Source organism: Pelodiscus sinensis, chromosome 3 (genome assembly GCF_049634645.1).
Source record: "Pelodiscus sinensis isolate JC-2024 chromosome 3, ASM4963464v1, whole genome shotgun sequence".
NCBI classification, from domain to species: Eukaryota; Metazoa; Chordata; order Testudines; family Trionychidae; genus Pelodiscus; species Pelodiscus sinensis.
In genome coordinates this window covers 139,438,443-139,465,961 of record NC_134713.1, presented here as the reverse complement: position 1 = coordinate 139,465,961, position 27,519 = coordinate 139,438,443, and the positions used below count along the sequence as shown (strand labels likewise).

Sequence of the window (27,519 nt, the reverse complement as noted above, 5' to 3'; positions counted from 1 at the left end):
TGGGGGGTCGGGAGCGACTAGTCGCTTATGGGACAGTCGACTCGTCCTTCACCCCCCGGCAGGCGCAGCTGCTGGCAAGAGGAGGGCACTGGGCAGGTGCAAGGAGCTGGGGACCCAGCCCTGGCGGGGCCCCACGAGAGGGGGTTGAGCTAGAGGCGCCCTTGGCGACTCTGGAGCCGTCCCCACACCGGAAACGAGGCACCCAGGCCTCGCTCCAAGATGGCGGCGTCGCAAGCTGCGCGAGGCTCTTCCCGCCTGCCGAGGCCAAGCGCCCCGGAAGCGGAAGTGGCGCGCGGGTCGAGGTCTATTCTCAAGATGGCGGCCCCCGGCCTGCTGCGCGGCGGCTGGAGCCGGCTGGTCTCTGGCTTCCTGGGGCTGGGCGGCGGCTGGGCCCGACCTCCGGCCCGCGCGCTACGGCAGGGTGAGTGTGGGGGGCGGCGCGAGCCGGGGGCTCCCCTGGCTGCCCGGCGGGGTAACATCTACTCGTGCGGCTGGCACCGCCTCTGGGCGCCCTTCGGCCCGCGGCGCCGGCCCGCGCTGGGATCCTTGGCCCCGGAGGCTGCTGCCCCTAGTGCCCCGCTGCCTGGCACAGCTCGGCGGGGCGCGGGTAGCGCCGGGGCTGCTTTGACATCCGCTTCCTGCCTGGCGTTGGGCTAGGAGCTTTCTCCCTTGCCTGTCAAAGGGGGGTCGTGCTCCCTTTCCCCAACGGGGGGCCGGGCGCGCATGCTCCGTGGCCGTTGTCCCCACTTCTCCCCCCCCCCCCCCCCGAGTTGCTGCAATGAGAGAGACGCGTCAGTAGCTTAAAATAAATAGAAATAATTGTGGTGTTAGAGTTGCACTAATTAGGATTCAGGTTTAATTTCCCATGGTTATGAATGAGCGAACTTCCCAAATCCCAGTTCTTTCATAGATAATAATTAGGGTTGCCAGGTGTCCAGTTTTGAACTGGACAGTCCAGTATTTGAGTTTTCTGTTAGGAAACAAATTGAGAAAATGTCCAGTATTTTCTAAGTAAGATATAATGTATATTGTGATGTCATGTCAAGTGTGTCCAGTATTTTTGTTGAAACCATCTGGTAACCCTAAGATTCAAAGCAAGTATTTGTTCTCTGACTGGAATAGGGATGTAACTGGCTAGTAGACTATCCAGTAAGCATATATTTATCAAATACTTGACTAGTGATTCAACTAGTCACTTCCCCTGGCCCCTTGCTGCCTTTATAAGAGAGAGGCAGTGAGGGGGGGCACAAGCCAGTGCTGGGGGGGAGCTAGCAAAAGCCAGTTCCCCCAGCACCATCTCCACAGGGAGCAGGGGAGGCAGAGTCATAGCGGGAGACCAGGCATGAGCTGGGAAGCAGCTGATTCCTGTTTGGCATCCAGTCCTCCCTCCTTTCCCCTCCCTCCAGCTGTGCTTGTGCTTTTTAATATATTAAGAGCCAACATGTTCTTAATACATTTAAAAGGCTAAAAGTGCAGCAATGGGGACCAGGAGCAAGCCAAGACAACTGATTCCTAGCTCATACTGGTCCCCCCCCCCCCCCATTAATACATTTAAAAGGCAGAGCTGCATTTCCCCCTCTCGACTAGTTGATGGAAATTCCATCGACTAGTTGATTACCGATTAAACGCCATTTATCATCCCTAGTCTGAAGATTGTCACAAGGACAAGGAAGTTTCTTTCCTCCCTAAACAGGATTTAACCATGGAGGAACTAGAAACTGTGGAGGCAGTCTAATTTCTTTAATCAGAATTAGCCAGAAATAAGGAAATAATAATTTAAAAAATCCTTTAACACCATACAGATATACTCAAAATGACAGTTAATCAATGAGAGGTCCCCAGTTTGAAAGGCCTGCCCTTTGCCCATTGCTCTCCTGTTGGTTACTGTGCCTGCAACAGTCCACAAGGAAAGCATTACTTTTGACAGTCTTCTTACCTCATGTTTGTTTTCTTGGGGAGTCATACTTTTCTCTTGCATCTCTGACTTCTGTCCCCTACATGTCTTTTTGTACAGAATCTCAGTTTATTGGTTAAAAGAAAATCACTTGTTCTAGGCTGAATATGTCTGACCTTGTTTTTCATCTTTTATTTCTGCAGTTGTGGAAGTTACTGAAGGAAGTACAACTATTGTAAGTTACTACTTTTTTCCCAACTCACAATACATACTACTTCTGAAGCCACAGCTTTTTCTTATGTAGGGAGAAATACATTTTCTTCAGAAATTTCAGGGATGGAGTTGTTTGGAGCATTTTGGCCACACTGACTTATTTTGTCTGGAGGTGTAACATATGTATATTTCCTTTCTGCTTAGTTCAGTTCACTCTCTTAGTAAATGTTCTGTGGCTTGACTACAAAGCTAATGTAATCGTGTTAGGAATTCAGGCAACCTAAGTGAGTAATTAAGTTGTCAAACTTTTGGGGCTTCCCCTCTTGTTTGGATGAAAGCAGCATGAGATCTTAAACTCTGATAGTCAGAATCAAATGTAGCTGCAAAAGCTCCCATATTATGTTCCATCAGTGCAACCACTAAAATTGGCTCAAGAGGGAGATGGGTAGAGGGCAGGTTTGTAGATGGAAGGGGGTTAGAATCCTTCATATTCAATATTTTCAAAATTGAGAGACACGTGATATCACCTGTAGGTCCCTCAGCAAGAATGGCTCTCTAGGCTTTTGGTTCCCAGTCCCCTTCTTTTGAGTGTAGACCTGCATCTCTCTCCTTTACGACTAAGGTATTTCCAAGCTGGACAAGTTTACACACTAATATCTCCAGCAGAAATCAAGCTTTTTTATTTCTCTTCAGAGATGGTTGTTAATATCATTACTACAGTTAATATACTACGCAGCTCTTTCTAAGCAACCACATTTTATTTTTAAGGTAAAAGCAATGCAGTAAAAACATTTAAAATGTCCCACCCCAGGCGTACTATTTTAAACAAAAACAATAGCAGAGCCTACACGCGTGGTATGAAGCTTACCCGAAATCGTCCGAATTCCAAAATAGACTCAGGCAAATGATCAGTCCAACACAGTGATTTTTCATTAGTTTCAAATTAATAAGATCCTTTTCTCAGAACAAGAACACAGGCTTATGGGGTTTTCAAAGGTCCAAGTCATTCCAGCCCTTCCTTAAAGTTCTGGGCCTTCAATGGATCAGAGATCCTGTCCATTTCCTAGATCAGGAGGAAGGCAAATGCCAAAGTAATCTGGGGTACTACCAGCAGGTATAATTAGGTGTGACAGGAGGAAATTGAAAGTGGCCTACAAGTGTCCCTTTTTACTTGCTGGTGATGTAGAGACAAGATTTGGCAAGGCAGCACTTACCAAAACATGTGTTCCCTAAAAAACGTGGGTATTTTTTTCAGCGATGTTACATTAAATATCATGTCTTGACTGAAATCTGAGCACCTTGATGGGAGCAGAAGTTGGTGTTTTTTATTTTAGATTGATTTTGTTATATAACCTAAAAGAGCTATCCAGGTCTCTGTCTCCTTGATTAAGAAACTAATTGTATTTTTAACATACTTTTGCCAACAAAACTAAAACCAACCAGCAGCCCTGGGAATTAGGAGAGGGATGACAATATCTCTTTCCTATCCTCAAGTCCATATGCACTAGCTATCAGCATGCCTTTCTAAAGGAAAATATAAACTAGCACCATGCCCAGAGGATCAAAATATTGATATTTCAGTCTAAATGAAGAAATGAATTCTAATGTTGGAAGCACTTCAGGGAGAACACCCTGCTTAAAACATTTCCTTTCAAAACAAGGGACTTAAATGAAAGTCGATTATTGAAATCAGCTCAGTCTTCAACTTCCAAGCTCCATCCAGAGCACTTCTCAATAAATTAGACTTGAGGTAACAAAAGCATAGCTTGCAGTAGCAAGGTCCTTATTTGAAATAAATGGCCATAAACTCCTGGCCAGATGTAGATGGGGGTTAGGGGGAAGAGATGCTGATAATATCTGTTACATAATCTGAACAGCAACTAGAGATCCATCAATATCCACAGAGAAGAAACTCAATAAATGGTGGTCAAACAGCATCAATTAAGGGGCCAGACATAGACTTCATTGTATCTTGTACTTGCTCCACTCATCCTACCAACCTCAGTCACGTCTACATTTTGCCTCAGACAACTAGCCCGTATTGTATTGCAATCTTTATCAAATATTGAGGAAGGTATTTACCGTGTATCAGTTGAGAGAGAGCTGCGTCTCATCAGCCCATGAAAAGATGAAGTCCTGCCTCCTCATTAGCTTTTCTGCAGGACCAGTATACATAGTGGCTGTGTCTGGACTGGCCAGTTTTTCCGGAAAATCAGCTGCTTTTCCAGAAAAACTTGCCAGCTGTCTACATTGGCCACTTGAATTTCCGCAAAAGCACTGACTTCCTACTGTAAGAAATCAGTGCTTTTTGCGGAAATACTACGCTGCTCCCGTTCGGGCAAAAGTCCCTTTTGCGCAAAAGTTTTGCGCAAAAGGGACAGTGTAGACAGCTGAGATTTGTTTTGCGCAAAAAAGCCCCAATAGTGAAAATGGCGATCGGGGCTTTTTTGCGCAAAAGCGCGTCTAGAATGGCCACGGACTCTTTTCCGCAAAAAGTGCTTTTGCGGAAAAGCATCCGTGCCAATCTAGATGCTCTTTTCCAAAAATGCTTTTAACGGAAAACTTTTCTGTTAAAAGCATTTCCGGAAAATCATGCCAGTGTAGACGTAGCCAGTGAGTACATGAGATTACTCCCATGGGGTTGTGTGTTGTCATCAGGTGTAGAGGAGCACTTGCCAAAAAATACATCCTGAAATTTCTCCAAGAGATGAGACTGAAGCCACTGAAGGGCATGTGGCTCTTTGTCTAGGGTTCGAAGACAATTCACCTTCACCTTGTTGTCAGCCATATCAAAAGCAGCTGATAGATGAAATATTATCAGCCTGGATGCTGGATTTTTATCTAGTGCCAGAGTGGAATCATTTATCAGAGCAGCTTTTATTATCATCAGGTCTGTAGCTAGACTGACAAAGAATGGAATACTAGCTGCTGACTTATATTTGGCTAGATTGTTAATCTCAAACCATTATTTTTGGGAGAGAGCTGTACAGCAGTTTCCTTAATTAAAGTTGAGGGTACTGTTTATATAGTGCTGAGTAAGCTGTTGGAACTTGAGTGATAAGCCTTCAGACCCCTGAATGTGTACATAGGCCTAAAATATGGGCTTTTCACCTGATCGTCTCACTTGTTTCCCAGATTGAGGGCAAAGTTATAGAAGATGTCAAAGCCCCAACTCCTCCTAACCCTGCTGGTCAGTGTCCCATTTGTCGCTGGAACCTGAAGTACAAATACAATTATGAGGTAAGTGTCAGGATACCTAGCTAGCTGAGTGTTATTTTCAAAGCTGTGCCTATTGTGCTGCTACTAAACTGCATTGCCTGACATTTGTTTAGCTTCCTGAGCGCAATAAAGATTTTACCGCTCGATCTGCCCTTCCTTGAGATTTAATGAGACCCTCCCATGGGAGAGCAGTTCCAATGAAGCCACAGTTAACCTTGATGAACAGCATCTAAGCACAGCAGGCTAGTTCTGTGCAAACTACTCTCCTATTACCAATGTGCCCTCTAAATTTTCATTGTACTGAGCAACTTATGTACTTCACAGAGTTCCTCATGGTGAGCCTGCCTCTTCGGGGAAACAGATTGGAGGCAGAAACCAGGAGCAGCTGGACTAAGGATGTTAAATCAAGTTGATGGAATTTCCACTGACTACTCGATTAGTCAATAAGGGAGGAAACTGGCCCTGGGAGAGAACCCCTGCTGCTGCTCTGCCTTTTAAATGTAGTAAGAGCCCCCTGCTGTGTCTCTGCCTCCTCTTTCCCCTCTGCCTTCCCCCGTGGAGATTGTGCTGTGGGGAACTGGCTTTTAAGCCAGCTCCTCCAGCACTGCCTCCTGCTCTCTCCTTCCCCCCCCCCCCCCCCCCCCATCTCTGATAGAGGCAGCTGGGGGGGAGGAAGAAATGACTAGTTGAGTAGTGACTTGACCACCCAATGAGCCTAGGCTTTTAGGGTAGTCGACTATTCCACTAGTCACTTACATCCCTAAGCTGGACCCTATGGCATAAAGTCTCAACACCATTCAGATTTGGCAGGCTGCTCCTCCATTATGCCAACAGTGAAGGGGCTCAACCATTACACTCTCCAGCTCTGTTAACTGCTTCCCCATTGGGAGGGGCGTGACCTGACCTGTAGGCCAGGGGTTAACTGCAGTCAGATAAGCTCCAAGGTGACACAGCCAATGGTAAAATAGTAATCAGAGCCAGGTGGCATAGGACATAGCCCATGACCTGCATGAGTGACAGAGCAATGTTGCACCAGATAGTGGTGGTGTGTCCTGTGGAGCTCCAGATCCCAGTCATAGGCTTTGTTCCAATCCCGTCGACACAGGCTCTGGCTCCATCGTATACCACTCAGCTCTATTTCCTTCTTTCCTCCCCATTGGTGGAGGTGTGTCCTTCCCGCTACTGGGGTGCTTTGGCCAGACCCTGATGGCTGTCAGCTCCCAAACAATCAGCCAATGGGAGGCAGTAACTGGACTGGATGGCAGAGGGCAGAGTTAAAGCTGTGAGTTGCATGGTTTGAGATACATGGTACCTGCAGGATTGCTATGTGACTATGCACGTGCACAGTTTAGAGGGAACATTGTCTCCTTCACAACCCTCCTTTGGATTGTTCATATCTGGTCTGGAGTAGTTTGAATGTAATGCAAAGAAAGGAATAGGACATATTAGAACTTTGGAAGCATGTACATCCCTTGCCACCCAGCATATGAGCTGGGCTGGATTTATCTGTCTAATGAGCCCCAGTATCTAACATTGAATCAGTCCTCCTAGTGCTCCTGCCGTTTAGTCAGCTTGTTCAAGCCTATTCCTGACTCCAGATAGCTCAGAAAACTTGTGTCTTTGTTTCCAAGGAGGAATTAGATATGATGTATCCAAACACCGCAAGCTTCTCATTACCATCAGTTATCTTTATAACTGGATGACAGAGAATGGGAACAGGGTGGGGAAGATGTTTGGAAACTTGAGAAAATGGCCAATAACTGTTTTATGGAAATGGCCACAAAAAGAGGTTTTCTGTGCTTGAAACCCCTTTGCAGTCAGTAAAAGGAGATGGATTTCTGGCAAGTATTTTTCAGTGGGGAGGAGGAAATCCAATGAGAGTGAGTTAGAACTTTGTAAAATGCACTGGGGCAAGGTCATAGAGAATCCTATAATAAAGTCCTAAAAGCACCTTTGAAAAGGCAGAATATGGAAAATAAGACTTGGAGAACAGAGTATTGACTGTTCAAAAACTGCATTTAAAAAGCCAAAAAACACACAACCAAACAAAAAAATGTTACTGGAAATGAGGAGGAAGGGAACCAGACAAGAATGCACAGCTAAAAGATAAGGCAACCAAAAATGCAGAATAAGTTAATGCCAGTGGGATTAGGGGGATATAGTACAAATACATCTGGAGGAAAATAAAGACTTGTGAGAAAGTAAGCCCACTAATGATGAGGGAGTTGAAAGCCAGGATGATTCTAAAATGGCCAAGCTACTCACGTGTATCCATAACAAGAAAAATAAGGAAAAGAAGTTTGAATAATTGAGCAGTGATGACAATCCTGGGAATAAGCTATTGCAAAAAATCAGGTAAAGCAACTCTTGGAGACATTGACCTGTACGTACATCAGCAGGTCAGGATCACATGCAGCTTTCCAGGCCCTTGAGGGAATTAGCTAACAAACCAACTGTTCCATTAGCAATTATTTGAGAAGGCATAGAAAACTGGGGATGTACCAAAGGATTTGAAAATAGTAAATGAGATACTAAACATCTGAGAGAGGGAAGTATGATCCCGGCAATTGCTCTTTGGGAAATCTAACTTCTCTTCTTAATTATATAACACACACACAAGAGGAGAACCTCATTAAGCACTCGTAGGATAATGGAACTAAGAGCAAAGAATAATGTTGATAACTTATGAAGAATCATGCCGAACAAAAACAATCCATGCAGATGACATGTGAGGGATGTAGCCTTCAGTGAAATATTGTAGAAATTAAATTGGCTAGGATGTGAGTTTGAACACAGACTGTCAAGTGTTATCTAAAAGCAGAGTGCAATAATAAATGATTGGGGGAACTGTCAAATTGCTGGTCTGGATAATTACGAAGACCAGAAGAGTCCAGAAATAGAATGATAAATTTGCAGATGATGCTTACAGGAGGCCCCCAACTTGCGATGCAATTGGTTCCTGGGGAAGCATCGCAAGTCGGGGGCGCCGTAACTCAAACCCTCATTTACAATAGGCACCGTGCGCCTGTCATAAATGCGAGCCAAGGACACAAGTCAGGGGTTTTCAGCCCCTTCCGCACTTACAACAATGGTTATAAACGGGGAGGGAGGTCGGAACTCGGGCGGTCGCAAGTTGGAGGCTTCCTGTATTTGAGAGGAGTTGCAAACACTGAGGGATATACAAATACTCTAAAACCAGAGATCAGATTTTTTTCATAGTGCTGCCCACACTTTAATGCGAAGATTGTCTTGCGGGAATATCTTTTCCAGCTAATTTGTGCAGAGTATATTTGTGGTAACGAAAGCAGTTGCTTACACAGAAAAGTAATATCAGGAAAGAATGTGGTTTTAGGTTTGTTTAGTTTTTATGTGATTCTGAGCAACTGGAAACAGAGCCATCACCATCTACCTTTCATTAGATCATCAGCAAGTATTTCATGGATCAAAGTATAAGAGTCTCTGAAAAATAAATTCTTGTCTCCTATGCAGCCCAGGCCATCCTTACCCCTAGCACCCACGCACTAACCAAAGCCTGGGTAGGTAGTAATCCAAAACACTCAGATCACCAAAGGCAGGGGGACAAACCTTTGTATTGTCAACAGTGGGTAGAACAAGGAGCTTAGAGACCTCATTAAGCAGAGGGAAATTGCAAGTGAATCACTTTCTAGAGCTCTCTGTGGTAGAAGGTTCTGCCACTCATAAGGCTAAGAGTGCTGCTTGAAAGCACAGAGGTAGTTGTAAGTCAGTCCCTTGTTCTGTTTGGCTTTAGAGCCTGAGAACAGAATTCTAATATCAAAGTTGACTGTAGGTCCCTTGACTGGATGAAAGGTATGGTCATCTTTTAAGATTAGAGCTGCTATTCAGCTAGGCTGGTCAGCATGGTTGTAGTTAGGGATGTTGAGAGGGGGGTTTGCTAATCATGTAGTCAGTAGAATTTGTATCGACTACAAGAGCTAACCCCCACTGCCGCTTTGCAGTTTAAACGTAGTAAGGGGCGGGCGGGTAGCCCAGCTCCTACTACATTTAAACTGCAGAGCTGCAGCGGGAGTAGGTCCCAGACCCGGTGCAATTTGGGACTGAGCCGGGATAGCCCAGTTCTGGCTTGCACTGGGTCCAGCAGCCCATGTCTGCTGGGGTTCCCAGTGGGGAGCAGCCTCTGTTGGCTGGGACTCTCTGCGGGCTGCAAAGCAGACTCTTCTCCTCCCTGCCTCCCCCTCCATTCTGCTGTCTCTGATAGAGGCAGCAGCAGGGGGAGGAAAAAGGGGGTCAGGTGGCACTGTGGACATGGTGCTGGGGGGAACTGTCTTTTAAGATGGCTCCTGTTCCCCTAGGGCTGTGGTTCTCAACTGGTAGTCCATGGACCACTGGGGGTCCATGGTGACTTATTCAGTGGTCCACAGGAACATTGTCCAAAGTCAATTTGGCGTGGGCAGGCACCAAAAATCTGTTAGTAAGAAATAAATTTCAAACCAAAATGTTTGTTGTCTGCTCTTTTTTATTGTGCCTCAAAAAGAAGGTGGTCCACGAAAATTTTTGATTGGTCTGGTGGTCCGTGGACTGAAATGAGTTGAGAACCACTGCCCTAGGGGTCACCAAATGAAATTAATAGGCAGCAGGTTTAAAACAAACAAAGGAACTTTTTCTTCACTCAGTGGACAGTCAGCCTATGGAACTCCCTGCCAGAGGATGTTGTGATGACTAGGACTTTAACAGGGTTCAAAAAAGAGCTAGATAGATTAATGGAGGTTAGGTCCATCAATGACTGTTAGCCAAGATGGGAAAGAATGGTGTCCCTAGCTTCTGTTTGTCTGGAAATGACTGACAGGAGAGGGATCACGTGATGATTCCCTATTGTGTTCCCTCCCTCTGGTGCATTTGTATTGGCCACCATTGGCAGACGGGATACTGGGCTAGATGGACCTTTGGTCTGACCCAATATGGCCGTTCTTATGTTCCCCCCGCCCCTTGCTGCCTCTGTTATAAGAGGGGAAATGCGAGTAGTCAACTCAACTAAGTATGCTTATCTGTTAGTCGACTACTCGCTTACCTCCCTAGTTGTAGTTGGACTATGCCAATACTCAGGGCTCTCCGAGTGGTGGCAAGCCCTGCTCGCCAACCGCGCGGTTCTGCGCATGTGCAGATCATTCTGCGCTGGCTTTTCCGGGGGTGTAATCTACCTGCCACAGGTGAGTAGATTACATTGTTTGTCGAGCCCTGCCAATACTGATAGCGGCAGCAAGTGGGGGGGAGCAAGAGCCAGTGCTGAGGGAGCCGGCTTAAAAGCCAGTTTTCCTCAGCACTGTCTGTGCCGGGGGGCAGGGGAGGCAGAGGTGTAGAAGGAAAACAGGCATGACCTGGGAATCAGCTGATTCCTGGCTAGCACCTGGTCCCAGGCACTGTGTCTCTGGTTTTTAAATATATTAACAGCCAGCAGTCTCTTAATACATTTAAAAGGCTGAAGCACAGTGGGGGGGGGGAGAACCAGACTGAGCTGGGAATCAGCTGTCCCAGCTCGTGCCTGTTTCTCTCCCCCCCCCCCCCCCCCCCCGCCCCACTGTGCTTCATACTGTTCAGACTTGGTTTTATATTTATCCAGTTTATCCACTCTTCGTAGGGAAGGGTAAACTTATTTTTTCCTTTTCCCCTTCTCAGCTTTGAACATCATTAGTCTAAGCAGGCAGGAAATATGTCATTGTACTTTGGCAGCACACAGGGGAGAGCAAACTGCAGCCTTTGCCTATTAGCCCCAGATTAGTGCAGTCCAAATTGTTTTCATCAGATGCTACAGATTACAGGGGTGGGAATCTGGGTCCAACCTCTCCCGGGAGCTGTCCAGTGATTAAAGCAAATCTGTGGTTATAGTCTTGGCTGCCCACTAGCACAGAAAGTTAATTTCATGGAACATGACGGCAACATGTAACTTTGCCAGACTTCTTTTCTTCTTTAACCCCTTTGCATTTTTGTTCAGTTTTCCTCCCCCCCCCCCCCCTCAAAGTTGGCTGTCACTGTCTACCCTCTCCTTAGGGGTGAGACGCATCTGAGTAAGGATTCTGGCAGAGGCACCTCGCATGCTACACTTGGGACCCTCCTGAACTGATTGTACAATTCTCACCCATGTGCAGCACTTCAAGCCAAATGACCTTGAGCATAATTTGTAAGGCAGAAATTGGTGGGATGTAGGTGATTTTAGTGATGAAATAATTATCACAAGCGAGAAGCTGATTGTTACTGACAGAATTGGGCAGGATTAACACTGGAGCATGAGCTCTCCTGATTGGCAGCACAAATAGATACAGAGCATCCAGTCTTCCCCCTCCTTTTTTTTTCTATCTTTGCATGGAAACATTTGGTATCAACCCTGTGACACCACAGGGTGTGGCAGTAAGATGAGAACTCTTGGACCAAACATACCCTAGGTACAGCGCTGTCTTGTACTTATACCATGCCACGTAGGTATGTAGGGCTGTGGCCTACTTAGGATATTCACTGCTGCAAATGCTGCAACAACCTATAAATTACCATTAACTTCCTTCCCTCTCCTTGGCCCTTCCCCCTACCTCTTTGTTGTGCATGCACCAAGGAACAAGAAAACAGACTACTTAAAGCAGTTAGGAAAGTTTTTGCACCTTGGGCATTTGGAGCAGAATCCCCTTTAGGGAAATTAACTCTATCAGCTGGCTTTTGCATTGGCTCAGCCCATAACTGAGGTCTAGTTTGTCTGCATCAGCAGGTATGGGGATGTGTTTTTCTTCCACCTGCCCCTGATTTTTCTCATGCTCATCATGGGGAATGCCTGCTGACAGGTCTCTTCCAGAGTGTGAGCCATATGCCATGCTTCTTCCACCCAAAATATGGAAATGTTTACAGCAGCAACAGAGAAATAAACTCCCAGCTAACTTAGTGAGTCTGACATTGGGGAAACTGTCAGCAGATTAGGAAAAACAAGCCCATCATCCCTAGTGGACCCAGGGGATAACATATGATATCAGCATGTCACGGGGGTGTGTTGGTCTGAGGGGCGTGCTGGCATTTGTTGTTCTGTGTGTGGAAATGGAAAGCATACATGTGAATGCTAGGCCATGCCCTTTGCACACATTAAGGACCCCAGTGCGGCAGCTGCTGCTGTGTCTAAAACTCCGTCATCCCTGTTATGTGGTGTCTTCTGATCTTGGCGATATTATAAATAATGCGATGTACTTCAATCTGAAAGGTCAACTGCAGGGAAATCTACAAAAATCTCTGAACCCTGACTGAACACACAATCTGCTCTCGGGACTCCCCAGAAATAAGACTTCCCTTGTCACTATTCTGACAAGCCCTTCTAATTCGTGTGCAGCCAAAGGGCTGAAAGTTTGTTCTATTAGGTCTTCCACAATTACAGTACAGTTCTCTTACTGTTGACAAGATTTTGGGCTAATCCTCCTTTGCTTCCCCCAAAGGGACATGACAGAAGCTCCATCTTGGGAAGTTGGATAAAAACTTGAGGAATAGACAGTAAAGGACAATCCTGCACTCAGTTTACAGGAGACAACCCAGATGTGGCCTAATATGTGAACCCTGACATCTGTGATCTGTAAGAACACAGCTCTGGATGAGCTAAAAATCAGCTCTCCGCTCAATCAAAAACATTGTGTAAAATATCATCTTCCTGCATGTTTTGTAAAGGTGTGTGTGTATATATAGGTGTTCTACAGATTGTATTCAGTACTTAGTCGGAAAACAGCAACAAATAGATGGCAAAAATGGAAGATGATATAATGGTTTACACCTATAAAAGTTTCTGAACTTCATGGACCTAACAAAACAAAGCCAACAGGCAACACAATGGCAAGTGAAGTTCACTGTTGATTAAAAAAAAAAAGCAAGGTAGCACTGGAAGGCATCATTTTGAACCTTGCACAAGAGCAGCGTTAGCATTAAAGAATAGTAGCCACTGGCACTGATCATTCTGCCCTTCTCTCCTTTCATCTTTAGGATGTCTTATTGCTGAGTCAGTTCATCCGTTCTGATGGAGGGATGCTGTCCCGTAAGATCACAGGTCTTTGTCTGGAGGAGCATAAGAAGGTTGCGGTGTGTGTACAAATGGCTCACCGAGCAGGTAACAAGTCCTGTCTGGGAACAAACCTAGACCAGTTTATTTAGTAGTAACCACTTTGGGGAGAGAATACACCTTCCTCCTTCTCCAATACCACAGTCATCAGATCAGTTGAGCTGCCATTGAGATCTTCTACTTTTGGGAACCTTTACCAACAAATGCCCACAGTCCTTTGGTAATAGCTGGTCACCATTCAGCCACCCTCCAAAAGGGTGATGAAACATCCACCTAAACTGTGACTCACAACTGTATCTGAAAATTCCAGGTCAGTGAGAGGAACTCCTGATGACAAAAAGCCCAAAACATTGGATCTGATCAGGCAAAAAGCCTACTGTTGGCTTCCCTGCAATGACATATGGCAAATTACCAGGCATAATTGGCCAAATACAATTTCCTGACTTGGAAGAGGGTGACTTAATTTTTGCCCAGATTGCTTTAAGACACTAAGAAGGAGCTGAAAAAATTATATAGGAAGGCCAGACGGTAGGTCTGGGACATAGTCACAAGGTGGATAGCCTCATTTGTGACCATGAGACTAACCTCGTGGCCATTATCCTGGAAGCTACCAAGCGAGGTATAGGATAATGTTTGCAATCTTCCATTTGAGGAAATGAAGCTGTTCAATTGAGAATCAGGAGCTCCCTACCTAAAGAAATCAGGCCCCCCTGGGATCATAGGGGTTTTTATACACCATTCAGTTGCAGGATTCCTACAGATATCAGCCTCAACATAGGCAGTGGGCTCATCTTTACTCCCAGAGCCTTCCAATAATAAAAATGTTCACAGTACCAGTGGAGGTGCCTTTCATCTGTCTCCTCCATCACCCGCTCCTCTTCATCAGTCAGATAGCAAATTTGCTGGGAATGTCCTGGGCCACATCAGAATCCATCAGGTACTGACCACTGCCTTCAGGAGCCACCTTGCCCCCACTTCATTGCTCTTGGAGTGATATCACCTTGGACATATAAGCATTGGGAATCGTGTCCCTGGCTATTCTGCTCCCTTGCCCATCTGCTTCAGCAACCCATTTCATGAGACCCTGTCACAGAAAGAAGCGATGTTTCTTTGTCCAGAAGCCATAGAAGTAGTTCTGCAGGATTATCGGCATAGAGGCTTCCACTTGTATTTTTACCCTGAAGTGGGAAGGGGATGCCTGATCTTTGTTCTGAAGAAACTGAACAAATGCATGTTATCTCTGATTCAGGATGGTAACGCCTCTATCATTCCATTCATCTCAGAGAAGCTCAAAATGGATCACATAGTGTCTCTCTTTTTGTTACCAACTGGCTATTGCACCTTTCCCATTGAACAGCAAGTCTCACTGCACCAGAGCTTAAATGACTTGCTTCTGTGCCAGTGTCAGAGCTCTCATGTAGAGTAACCCACTGACCTCGGTCAAGTGCTGTTGTATCATGCAAACAAGGTAGTAACAAACTTCAACAGGTCTTTATTTAACAAAGGTGAAAACTCTTTACCAAGCTGCTGCTGCTGCTCCCCTCTGTAGCTCTCACTCAGGCCTGGCCCATCTCCTCCCCCCTTCTTCCTGTTTCCTGTGCTCCCAGTTCTAATAATTACAAGCAGCATCTAAAACACCACAAGTGCTATGCTTTGGACTTAGTGACTCAGTCTGATGCCAGGTTCAGAAGAGCAGCATGAAAGTCATTGTGGCAGCTGGCTCTCTGCTGAGGCAGTGTTGCCTCGTGGACAGAGTAACGAACTAGGATTCACGAAGTCTGGGTTCTGTTCTCATTGGCCTGGTGAGTGACTTGGAGAAGTCATGTCATTCTCTGCTTCAGTTTCCCCTTCTGTAAAATGGGAAAAGCCCTTTTGTAAAACACTGTGAAATCTACTGATGAAATATCAGATACATTTTATTCCCACCATCCCCAGGAGTTACTTGCCTTCAGTGGATTCTACACTGGCATATACCCAAAAAGATAGTGGTTATTTACCCAATAGTAACTGTAGTTCTTTGAGATGTGAGACTCACACTGGCTACAACAACTGCCTCTCCAAACCAATTCATAGGAGCTATCTGCTACTGTAGACTTTGAATTGCTATCCTGCCCTTTAGGCTCGGATGTACCCTGCAGGTCAAAAAAATTCTGGTGCGCATGTAGTCAGTGGGATCCAGTACGTAACTGTCTTTTCACGTCTCAGTGATGGAACAACACACCAATTTGTACATAGCAGCACCCACTCATCCGAGGATTTCAAATTATTTTACAGAGAGAGGGGGAGGTGACTTGCTCAAGATGACCTAGCAAGATGTCAATAAGAAATGGATCCCAGGCAGTGTTCCCTGTAAGCTGTGTGTTTGGGCGCCCACCCATGAGAGATTCAAATGCTGCCCAGCTTATTAGGAGAGCGCAAGTGTTTCTACTGGTGGTGCACATCCACACATGACTCAGTGCACATAACATTTATTCTGCACATGGAAAAAATTAGAGGGAACATTAATACCAAGTCCTCTTAGTGCTTCCTTACTCTAGCCATTGTGCCTGATCACCCATGCTTATACCCAAACTAAAATGCAGAGAGAATTCAAAGAGGCAGATTGTAATTCTTGAGTTGGAATTTGGCTATATGTTGATGCCCCTTAATCTGATCAAAAGCATCGTGGGAGCTTTAGTGACCACAAGTGGTCAACTCTTTGATTATACATTTCATCTCAAATACAGCACCTCCAGCAGCACTGTGCCCCACTTGTGTTCAGGTATTAATTGGTTCAGTACTGACTGGTGGGAAGAATGCTCTTTCCATTATAGCCCTTTGGCTCTCTCTAGAGATCTCCCATCAAAATACTGTAGCTTACAAGTTGTAATGGCATCTCAGCAGGAAAGCTCTTAGCAAGGGAACTGTGCAATATCTCACATCTTTCTTTCCCATCTCAGGTTTGCTGCCAAACCACAGGCCTCTGCATTCTCAAGGACGTGTTTCCACGAAACCCAAATTCAACAGGTGAATTGTTTTGTGCTGACTTTTCTAAGGGGATTGGAGGGGAGAGGGCATCTTTGCCTCCAAACAGGCCTCAGGCAGTGAAGTCAGCCTGGATTGGGGACCACTAACAAGTGTTGATAATGCTCCTGGTAGTGAGTTTCTGTCATTATGCTGTGGCTTGCCACCACTTCATGTCACTCCATAACTAACCATACTTGATGCAAACGAGCCACACTGAGTTAAGAAACTGCTGTGAACATTAGATACATTCTCCTTCTCTCAAACCCACCAGCATCCCCAGAACTGGCAATAGTCCAGGGAGGATACTATAGTGCGGATTGCTTTTACAAATCCCTGAGCTAGAGAGGATGCCCAGAAGCCCATGGTGGGCAGTAGTACAGGGTGGCAGGAGCAGGCAGAAGGCGCTTGTTAAGGCATGTCACACTCTTTGCTCTTTCCCTGTTTTCCCCTTTTGGCTGTGGTTTCATTCACCTTCAGCTTGCCCTTCCTGTGTTACACGCTCTTACCCTCCCCCCCAGTGCTGCCTGGCCCCCTGGCCTTTGATGGGAGAACTGAAACCCCCTGTCACCTCCTGTGCCTTGTTCGCTGTGGAGAGGTGCTAATCCTCTGTTTATGACCTCACACTCTGTTTCCATGGAGATGTCAGAGCGGTTTATGAACCTTCATTAGAGTTGTGGGGTTACCAGAGGCCATGGTCTGTTGCTTGGAGAGCTTAGACTCCAAAGCTCAGGGTGGCTGGAGACTCCTGGGGTTTGGGCCTAGCTCTCTAGCTGAGACTTGATGAGCAGCTCTTCGGAGTTTGCCAGGCCGCTGGGCGGTGCCTATACTGCAGTTAAAAAAAACCCAGCCGGCCCCTTGACAGCTACCTTGGGCTAAGGGGCTGTTTCATTGCAGTGGAGACATTGTGGTGCTTAGGCTGGCATCTGGGGGCTTAGGACCCTGTGAGGTGGGAGGGTCTCAGAGCTCAGGCTGCTGCCTAAGCCCATATGTCTGTACCGCAATTAAACATCCTTACATCCCAACTCCCACAAGCCTGAATCAGCTGGCATGGGCCAGCTGTGGGTATATAATTGCTGTGTAGACATACCCACACTGTGCTGTCAGTAGGGATTGGATTGTGTACAGACAGTAAGGGTCTCCTGTGTGGGAGACTGGGTCAGATATGACCCCAGGCTTCTCATATATTGGGCTATGGAAATGCAGGTGTTTCAGATTTTAAAAGCCTTTGAGATTATTTCGTAGATGTGCATATCCAGTACATCTAGGGTGGGAGGGCAGCAATTGTTTATCTCACACAGCAACTGCCCAGCTGGTTAAGATAAGAAATAGCAAATCCCAGATCCCACTGGGTAAACCAGAGCTCCCAGGCTAGCACTGACTTCTGACTATGCTTTGGGCTCTTTAATGAGCACTTAAGATGGGTACCTCCATGTGCATCTGACAGCACAGCGCCCCTTAGACCCAAGCTTGGGGATTGGTATCTGAATGTTCCCTGCTGGGTCGCCATAGTCTCTCTCTGCAGTACCGTTTGTTCGCTCTCAGTGGGAGGAGAACGGTAGCAGAGCTGGGGTCTGGATTAAGTTAGGGAAGGGAAGGCAGGGATGTGGCTGGGGGAGGCAAGGAATGGAGCTGGGCGCAGCAGGCTGGCAGCTGAGCAGGAGCTGGCAACTTGTGAAAGGCAGCAGGGTTGGGGTGGAGAGATCAGGCCAGGGACTGGGCAAGATAAGGGTGAAGTTGAAAGAGGCAGGCCAGGAGTACAGCAATAAGGGCATTTCAGGAATGCTGCTGAGATAGTGTCTCCCCTAACTGCTGGAGGTAGAGAGTTCTGCATTTTTGGAGCCTTGCCATGTCTCGGCTGCTGCAACACTGAGAAAGTTTTGGCCACTTGCCTACCCCCACCTGTGCCTCCCACATGGCTCTCTGGAACAGCAGCCAGCAATGAACAGGGCAGAGAGACTTTTAACTACTTCCTTCCTCCAGCCGTGGGGCTGGGGTCGTTTTGTGCTGGCCAGACTGCTGCCTCCCTTTCTCTTCATAGTGCGCAGCTGTGTCAGAATAGACACTGGACTGGGACATGAGGCCTGGGTTCAGTTGGCTTGACCACAGACTGCCTGCGTGATTTTAGATTAATCATTTTATCTCTGCCTTGGTTTCCCCCATTTGCAACATCACTCCAACACCTACAAGTATGTGAGTGGTGCGCAGATCCTATGGAGATAAGAGCCTATCTGTATTGTGTTAAGTGGCTGAGACTTTGGAGCGAACTCAGCCACCTCCATTCAGTGCAGTGAGAGCTGAGGACCTTTTACCAGTTTCCCCACAAAACCTTTGAGGTGCAACCTTAGGACCCCTCGGGGCATCTGACTCTGTCAGTTTGCTGCCTTTGAATCTATTGGATTTCAAGAGTACCAGCTGTGGGGAGAGGGGCCTGAGACTGGGTAGTGGGGGGGGGGTCTCCACGGTGAAAGGCGCAGCAGAAGGCTCTGGCCTGTCCCAGCAGACACTGTCTCGCACAGCTCAGTGGTGTATTTACCAGCACCCCAAGAGCACTAGCCCCTACTTCCATCTACCCCTGTAGGCGCTGCTGTGTTGAGTGCTCTGGCCTTTGCTAGCACAGCCTCCTGGCCTCTCCACATGAGTGAGACCCTCTAGTTCCCTTTGCCATTACTGCTGTAGCCCTGGAGACCTGTGGGGATTTGCTGGCGGGTGAAAAGTTTCTACAGAGACTCCGACAAGAGCCACAGTGATACCAAACAACTTTTCTGCCCCTTTATTAAAGCTCCTGCCATTCCTCTTCCAAGGCAGGGGAAGAAGTTACTGTGTTGTAAGGATCTTTAAACCAGCCTGTGTAGCTACTGAAACTCTCCAGCTCTTCCTGTCGAGCTGGCTGGATCCTCTCCCCAGGAGACTGCTGTGTGAATGGTGTTAAAAACAACACAGGCAACACTGTTCCTGCTTGTTGCTGCAGCAGCAGCATATTGAGCCTTGCACCATCCCACGGGTGAGCCTTGCATAGCACCAGGCATTACTGTGCAGTGACTTCTCTCCTTGGCTAAAGGAGCATCACGTGCTGGGTTGGCTAGAGAGTCTTTATCTGAATGAAGGGAGCAGGTGAGTGGGACCTGGAAGACATAAGGAAGTAAAGCCAAGAGGTAACGAAGTGAGGAATGATGTGGAGCCTAATTCCTCGATGGCACCAGGGCTGCAGACTATTGGAGAAAAGCAGCTTGCTCAGATGCCTAGCAGTGTCCAGCCCTCCCTGATTCCCATCCCCTTCCTGCCATATGGTTGCTCTGTTACAGGTCATTTCCCTTCGTGCCCCTGAACCATACATCTCTAGTTTCAGGAACTTGCATTGGCCTCAGCTTCTCACCTGGTATGAGAGTAATTCCTCCTGGGAGGTCTCCTGAACAGGAGGCAGGGTGATAAGGATGCAGAGCGTTGTGGTTCTGTGGGGAGTGATGTTAGAGGTTTGCCCTGAGCTGAAGGACAGAGTGTCTGTGTTAGCATCTTATCTTCAGTTATATGTGCTTGCCCTCCCCGCCCCCCTTTTGCTCCTGAAATTCCTCTCTCCACTCTTCTGTGCTGCGAGATAAGCAGCCCCTTCAGCCTCCTCTTGTCCTGTCTGGCTCTTTGCCCTTACTGTTGAAATGTCCCTCTCTCTCTCTCTCTCTCTCTTTGGAGCAGGGAGAGAGCTGGGAAAAGACTGTAGCACTGGGCATAACCACCAGAGAGCTCTATAAGAAGCCCAGCTCATCAGGCCTGATGCCATATGTGTGAGGAGGGGAAATGTTACCTTGAACTGGATGTGAAGGTATTTGGTGCTTTGAATTGCTTCTCAAACAGGCAGTGTGGATGGTCTGGAGGCTGAGGGTATGTCTACACTTCATTCCTCTTTTGAGAGAGGAATGCAAATGCAGCCGAGCAAAATCGCAAATGAAGCACAGATTTGAATTTCCTGCACTTCATTTGCATAATCACAGCCAGCTGCTTTTTCGAAATACCCTATTTTGAGATAAAAATGCTGTTTAGACGCGGTTATTTCGAGGAAAAAACCCTTCTTTCGAAATGGGAGTAAGGATTATTTAAAAAAGGGGGGGGGGGAGTTTTCCTCAAAAAAACCGCATCTAAACAGCATTTATTATCTCAAAATAGGGTATTTCGAAAAAGCAGCTGGCTGCAATTATGCAAATGAAGCACGGGAAATTCAAATCCGCGCTTCATTTGTGATTTTGCTTGGCTGCACTTGCATTCCTCTCTTGAAAGAGGAATGCAGTGTAGACATACCCTTAGGCTGAATAGGTGTTCTCACTGGCTGCTAGAGTAGGAGAAGGTTAACAAGTGTTAGATTCCCACCCCCTCTTGGGTCAGAAGAGAGTCACTTTTGCTAGTAGGCCTACCCCTAGCAGTCATTAAGTCAAAAACAGGCAACCTTGCTGATCAGTGGAGCAGTGGTTTCATTCCATCCCTGTAGACCTTTCTGCTCCTCGTGTAGGAGTAACAGCTAACGGTGCAGCCTGAGAGTCTAAAAAGTCTAAATCCTGTTTCCTAGAGTTGAACTTGAGCTTCAGTGTGCGACTGGCAGGAATTGGGCGCGTGGCTTCATTTGAGGGGAGCGGAGGAGGTTTAACTCTGGCTCCTTCCAGAGTTCCATCAGAGCTGCTCAGAGCAGCATCAGATGGAGGGAGTCTCTGCACACTAGACCCATGGAAAGACTCACTTGTTTCTCCTGCTTCTTCCTGTAAAGTGACCTACCACACTGAAGCCCCAGGCAAGTGGTCTCTGGAGCCTCTCAAAGGACATTCTCTTGAAGAGTCAGCTGCTTCGTTCATGAGGCATCTGTAGCTCCTTCCTCACTTACCTGTTGAGGTGGAGTGGAGACCAGCTCTTGGGAGGGGCTGTAGGTTTCCTGGGGCAAGGAGCCAGGGACAGTACATTGCCCAATGTTGAGTTGTCCGGCTCTGTCTTCTCACACACTAACTTTGGGGACACCGTAGCAGCAGCTCCTGAACTCTTCCTCCTCTTCTCACATCTCACAAAGTATGTGCATCTCCCAACATGCTGTGCCAGATTACTTTCCCTGACCATTGAAATGACCCTGTTTCATAGCACAGGATCTGCCTTCTCATCTCATTTGGGTGATTGCTCTGTGCTCGCCGAATGCCACTGTAAGGAATGCCGCCAAGCAAAATGATGGCCTCTGTTCTAGGGCCCGCGGGAGTTGCTGTCTAGCCACTGGTCCCTTAGCCCAGTGAGACTAATTTGTGTGTTTAGCACCCAGCCTTTCTGCCCTGTCCCCTTGTTCCTCCATGAAATGCGTCACTGCCGAGTACACTGCCAGTATGAACATGGTGCCTTCCTACCTGGTGTGTTTCATGGAAACAAAAGTCCTGTTTCCTCTTGACTGTCAAGTGATCCCATTGTGTTCCCTGATGTGTGACCCTCACCTCACCAGTCACTTCCCTGCAGTGTGATAAGTGTTCCTCCCTGAGCTCTTCCTTGCATCAGGTCACATGACAGCATCCCCTTGCCTACTCAGAGTATTCCCACCACTGCGGTGCTGATGGCACTAACTTGCCATTCTTGCTGCCCACATAGTTTGCATGGTAGGGGCAAGCACTGAGAACTGGATCACTGGGAAATGGTTACCCACGCACCCTGATTTGTTTTCAGTTACACAAGCTATCCTGCACAGGAAGAAGTCTGCATTCAGGACGGGGAGAGCCCCCTCTGCTTTAACACCAACGCGATATATGAGACAGAACAGAAGTTGAAGCAGGTCTATTATAAGAGTGTGAGTTGCCCACTCAGGCTATGGCAGCTTGCGGTTAGTTGCTGAGCCAAAGAGAGGGGTTCCAGGCCTAAGCAGCTATTTGTGATTTTGTGAAATCTCCTCCCTGTTGTCAGGATACTTCCCAAGTGAGAGACTTTTCCTTGTATTTTTCATATTCTCTTTGCTTCCTGTTTGGGAGCTTCTTGACAGTAATAGCTTGTTAATGTCATCTGTTAGCTGCTTTACCAGCTGATGGCTCATTGTAGAAATACTGTTGTTGGGTATCCGCATTTTGGTGGTCAGCCTGTAATAGGGTTTGTTAGCTGTTGTGCCCTTTGCCCCTCCTCTTGCACACTGAAGAATGTTTGTAGAAACTGGAGGTAGAAAAATCTCCGTCCCCATCTCCTGTCAATGCAGAATTGCTCCCTACAAGGCACTTTCTAGTGCTTTGCCCAGATTAGGGCTTCCACTGCTTTCTTCGGATGATTCTATAGGCTGGTGTATTGCACTGTCAGGGGCTGTTCCCTGATCATCAGCCTGCATTTTTCTTTTCTTAATTTCATCACATTATTCCTACTCATGCCTCCGTTTTACTCTGCTGTGCTTCTACTTGGCATGTCCAGATCAGTTTGGTGCTCCGGCAACAAAATTGTTCAGTGGCCAGCTTGCGGGAGTGGGGGGGTCGTAAGGCTTTTCCAGCACCATGCGCAACTGCAGTCTGTATTTAGAAATGCCAAAGCCATATGTGTGCAGGCCACATGCACCAGAACAGTCTGGGAAGCTGTCACAAGCAGCTGCAGGTCAAATCTCCCTCCTTGCTTTCAAGAGTCAAAACCTCACTAATTTGGCAGTCTCCTTTCCAGTATATAGGTGGTTAGGCCACGTATGGGAGACTGGTGTTCTGAGCTCAGAAGCCATCCTAGAGGCAGTCTGGAGCCACTTTTATGTGGATGCTGTATTGGCTGCTCATTTGGTTGAGACCAAAATATTGGTTAAAGCAAAACTCCATGAAATCATCCCTTCCATAAACTATCACAGGGCTTACAATTGTGCATGTAGGTCGCATCTTCTTAGGGCCTGCTCTCTGCCAGCAGAAGGTGCTGCGGATTATGGGGTAGAAGTGCTGGATTTGGAGAGCTCATAACTCCATTTCCACCTTCCTGCCAGAAGGATGCATAATTCTGACTCCAGGCCTTATTGGGTGTGAATAGCTCCCAGTTTATTCTTCCCTAGTCTTTATTCCTTTATCTCTTGGAGAAAAGAGAAGTTGCCATATGGTGGGTAAGAAGGAGATTTTTAGTAGCAATTGGCTGCTACACTAGCAGGAAACATTCCCTGGGATTAGCGTGTCTCATTCAGGTACCCCTCTCCACTCTGGAGCTGACTCCAGCTTCTTATTGTTATCAGCACTTAAGCAGCATGTGACTTCTCCCTGCATTGAAAACCTGTAGCCTTGTTTCCTAGGTACTGTGAATTGAAAAGCAAAGACCCAGAGTAGCTTCAGGTATGTGGAAGCCAGAGGGGTTGCAGGAAGAGGCAGCCCTGCCAGCACTTTGATAGAGTGCTTCCTGCACAGGTTAAAGCCCTCTGCCTTCTGCTCTTAATCCAAATAAGAGCCACGTTGAAAAAAGTTCAGTTAGGGTTCAGAAGTTCAGCTTTGAGTTACATCGGGATGGCTCTTGCTTGAGCTGCATATAGGGTCGCTGCTGCCCCATGTGCAAGTCATTTCCTTTAACCTAGCACATGAATGTCCTGGCTGTTAAGCAGCAGTGTCTGACTAATGGGACCTGTAGGCTCCTTCCCCAGGTGAACCCCACAACCCAGCTTCTATTTGCCACAGCAATTTGGAGTGGCCTCGGGTGTTCCAAGGACCACAGGTGACCAACTGCAGCTGTTTTCATACTTCTCATTCTTGCCAGCCCTCCCAGCAGGGTTGAAAATAGCTTTGTATGCTGCTCGCTCCCACTCCATATTGTTACATAGTGGTGATTATGACATGGGGCTGCCAGCTCCTTTTTCTCCAGGACAGGTAACCATGTCCTCCTTTGGTACCTGTGGCTAAAAGATTGTGATTAACTCTGTAGCAGAATGCTTTGCTCATCCACACTCCAAGGCACATCAACCGCTAAACTCTTCTCTGGCAGCACAGACATGGTTAAGAAAATGCAACCATGTATAGTGTAGGGGAAAGGAAAGACTGCTCTACAAGGGACCCTACTGCTTTGATACAATGGTAATGGGAAATATGGAAACTTGATTGGAATGAGATGCACAGATTATTAGCACTGTGCTTGGAATCCTGAATTAGCCTGAAAACTCCAGGTGCCAAACAAGTTCTGAGGCCCTCCCCTCTGTGTACCTTCCTGATAGACAATGAGTGCATTATAGCATCAAACAGTAGGAAAAGGGGGTCAGGCAGAGAGCAGGAAAGGGACCCTTGCAGTAGAGTAGCTGCTCTCAAGCCTCAGGGTAATGCTTGCTTTTTACCATTGTGGGATCATCAAAGTAAAAGGCAGCAAGCAAAAGAGGACAAAATTGAATTTTGGACAAAGCAAGCATTAGAAACAGTAAAAGCAAACTGCTCCAGGAAGGGAGAGCGTCCAAATGTCTGTTTCAACTAACAATGAAAAGCCCCAGCCTGCAGTCCCCAAAGGAAGCCAAAGAGCTGGAGCGGAGGACTGGATTAGACCTGCTCAAAGAGAAACAACAAAAGCTCTAAAATCAGGCCATTACTAAATCCTTTTTTCCTATGCAGATTTGGGGTGTGTGCTTCCAGTACCCACATGGAAACAGATTTCTTAAAGCCACTGGCTGTCTAAATGTACACACAGTATTGATGTGTATCTCTGACATTCACTATACATCCCTCGTCCAATGAGATCATTTGTTAACGCGGGAGCTCTTTCCCGTAAGTAGATGGTCACATGACCAAAACTGCACTTGGCACATTGCAATGTACTGAAACAATTTTGGATTTTCATTCTCTTTCCCTAAAACTGAAGTTCCACTCAGAGCACAGTGTAGGTAGATGGCTGCAGTTCAGATGAAATGTAAAAATAAGGACCTGTCCCATTGTGCTCATTAAAGGTCCCGTAGAACTTATCCCAAAAGAAATAGCATTAACCCCAGTTTCTGGCTCAATTCCAAACTGGTAATTGCTTTTGGTCCTGCCTGCATTTTCAGTTGAATATGGGAGTCTCCTAACAGCTGCACTAATGCACCCATATAAGATCAACCATAATAAAGGACTAACCCAGCGAATGAAAATAAACAACTTGATTCTATGATGTGCAACTCTCTCTCCCATTCTCACCCCCGTTCTGTTGTCACCTCCGTACATGTTTGTGTCTGATCTGGTTGTAAGCTCCTTGACAAAAAGCCTAAATCTCTTTATTTGCCTGTACAGGAGCTGAAAGGCAACTTTGTTTCAGTAGCAGGACTCTTTGGACACAATTTGTTTGTAAAATTCTTTGAGGTCCTTGAGGAAGTAAAGTGCTGGCAAAATGTATGCTGTTTTTATATAGTCCCCAAGCATGTAGTAAATGCTTTGCTATACATATAAATTGCACATGGTGTCTGCCCAAAGCACTTTACATTTACATTCACACGTGATGCACGAAAGAGGCAACAAAACCTTGGGGGTGGGGTAACAGATTGGGGTCACACTATTATTCAGCAGAAATGTACAAACAACATTGTTGGGCAAAAAATTTACCAGTCTTTCACATTTTAATTTGTCCAAGTATGGTTTACATCAGAGTTTTGGTTCAGATTTTGCCTGACAAAACTTATTTCTTCAAGGACTTCTATTCACTCCTGACCAGCAGCAAAAGATTTGAAGGGCGGCAAGACTCCAGGCCTCCCAGACCTGGAATTACAGCTCCATTAGCTGACGTTGGGCATGAAATTCCATCTTGCATACAAGGCCAGATGTGAAGTTCAAATTGTAAAAGGATTAAACTGGATTTTTAAGTTGCTAGTCGTGCTTGCAATATATTTGCAGTTGTTGTCATTCCACTCCCAGCACTTTTTGCACTTTGGGTTTTGGTTTTCCTTCCCTAGCAAGTTGGAACACAGAGTTACCCAAGAACATCACAACAAGCAGGGGGAGGGGATGAGAGAGAGAGAACAAATAAATAATTGGTCAGAATCCCAGGAGCAATAGCTGCCTACCTAATGAAAATAGACTGACACTTTTGGAGACTTTCAGTTTGCATTGAGCCTGCCTTATTCAGGCTGGCCATCCTAATAAGATGGAAAGGGGGTGAGTATGACTTTAGAGTTAGCTTTTGATACAGTAAAGGAACAGGATGCTCAAATGTAGCCCAGCAGATCAGATAGACATTTTGCCAGAAGCCTGCACCTAATTTACACAGAAGGGAGCTTGTTGCAATTGCCATTGTCTTCCATACAGAGGTACAGCCTACAAGTCACGGGATGCAGTGCCGCCTTTCAGTGTTCCTCCTTGATGCTAAGGGGACCTTTGCATACTGGGCCCTTTGGTGTTCATGGCCCTTGGCTCTGTATTAAAAAGGTGGCAGTTGCCACCTCTGCATTAGCCAAAGCCTTTTCTCAGTTATCAGTCTCAAATCTGACGTGCTTTTCTGCTTCTGTTTTTACAGGTACCTTACTCGCTGGTCAGTCAGATCTGCTAAGCCCATCTGGAAGAGAGGCCCTAAGTGGTGTAGAATCCCCTTCCGTGTTGGACACCCCTTGCTGATGGATAATATCAGCTATGGGCAGAAACCTGTTTATTTAAATCACTGAAGCACAATGGAACTTGCATAGCCCATGGATCACTTCAGGCCACTCTGCCCTTCTTCAGAGTTTCTCAAGCCCCAACAATACCCTGATTCCAAACATCTCTCCTTTTAGCATTCTTCACTGCCTCCAGTGAGCAAGCAGCCATCTGCTCCTCTGGCTGCATGCAGGATTCATCATCATTGCCTTCTGTGCAGGTAGAATGAGGGCCAATGTTTGTCAAAGGATTGAACCTTTGCTTCGTGATGGCCCAAGAGGTGTGTGTGGTTTTTTGTTGTTGTTGTTGTTTTGCAGCAGGAAGCTTTAGAAGTGGAGTATTTCTCAGATCTGATCTGTCACTGGTCCAAGCTCTAATACCTTTGACGCTGAAGAAAAGTCATGTGCTCCCTCCTACCTCATCAGAAGTGATGGAAATTACGTTAATCAGTGCTGAAGTGGAATATTTTTGTATCTGTAATTACTTTAGTTTGAGACACAAATTACATGGCAGTGGCCGGCAGGTGTTTGGCACGATGACTGTGTTGCTATGTGCCCATTAGGATTACTTACTGGCTCAATGTTACACCTGTTCCTGACAAATACAAAACACACTGGCATCCTTAA

The 27,519-nt window shown here is 46.5% G+C and overlaps 1 protein-coding gene across 2 annotated transcripts; it reads left to right on the top strand.

Annotated features, from left to right (window-relative positions):
• Positions 1-204: 204 nt before the first annotated feature.
• MRPS18A (mitochondrial ribosomal protein S18A) lies at positions 205-27,519 on the top strand. 2 transcript variants are annotated; one of them, XM_075925027.1, is made up of 6 exons: positions 205-421; positions 2,098-2,129; positions 5,243-5,347; positions 13,301-13,424; positions 16,316-16,382; positions 26,778-27,519. In XM_075925027.1, exons 1-6 carry the CDS (start codon positions 220-222, stop codon positions 26,920-26,922), a joined length of 675 nt encoding a protein of 224 aa, XP_075781142.1. In that variant the 5' UTR covers positions 205-219; the 3' UTR covers positions 26,923-27,519. The 2 variants fall into 2 exon arrangements, with proteins under 2 accessions (XP_075781142.1, XP_075781143.1); XM_075925028.1 differs by lacking the exon at positions 16,316-16,382.

Bases quoted from the DNA above. Each gene is read 5' to 3' on its own strand.
- MRPS18A (XM_075925027.1), top strand. From the start codon at position 220: ATGGCGGCGTCGCAAGCTGCGCGAGGCTCTTCCCGCCTGCCGAGGCCA. The intron at 422-2,097 runs GTGAGTGTGGGG...TTATTTCTGCAG, and splicing joins GGCCCGCGCGCTACGGCAGG to TTGTGGAAGTTACTGAAGGA. The intron at 16,383-26,777 runs GTGAATTGTTTT...CTGTTTTTACAG, and splicing joins ACGAAACCCAAATTCAACAG to GTACCTTACTCGCTGGTCAG.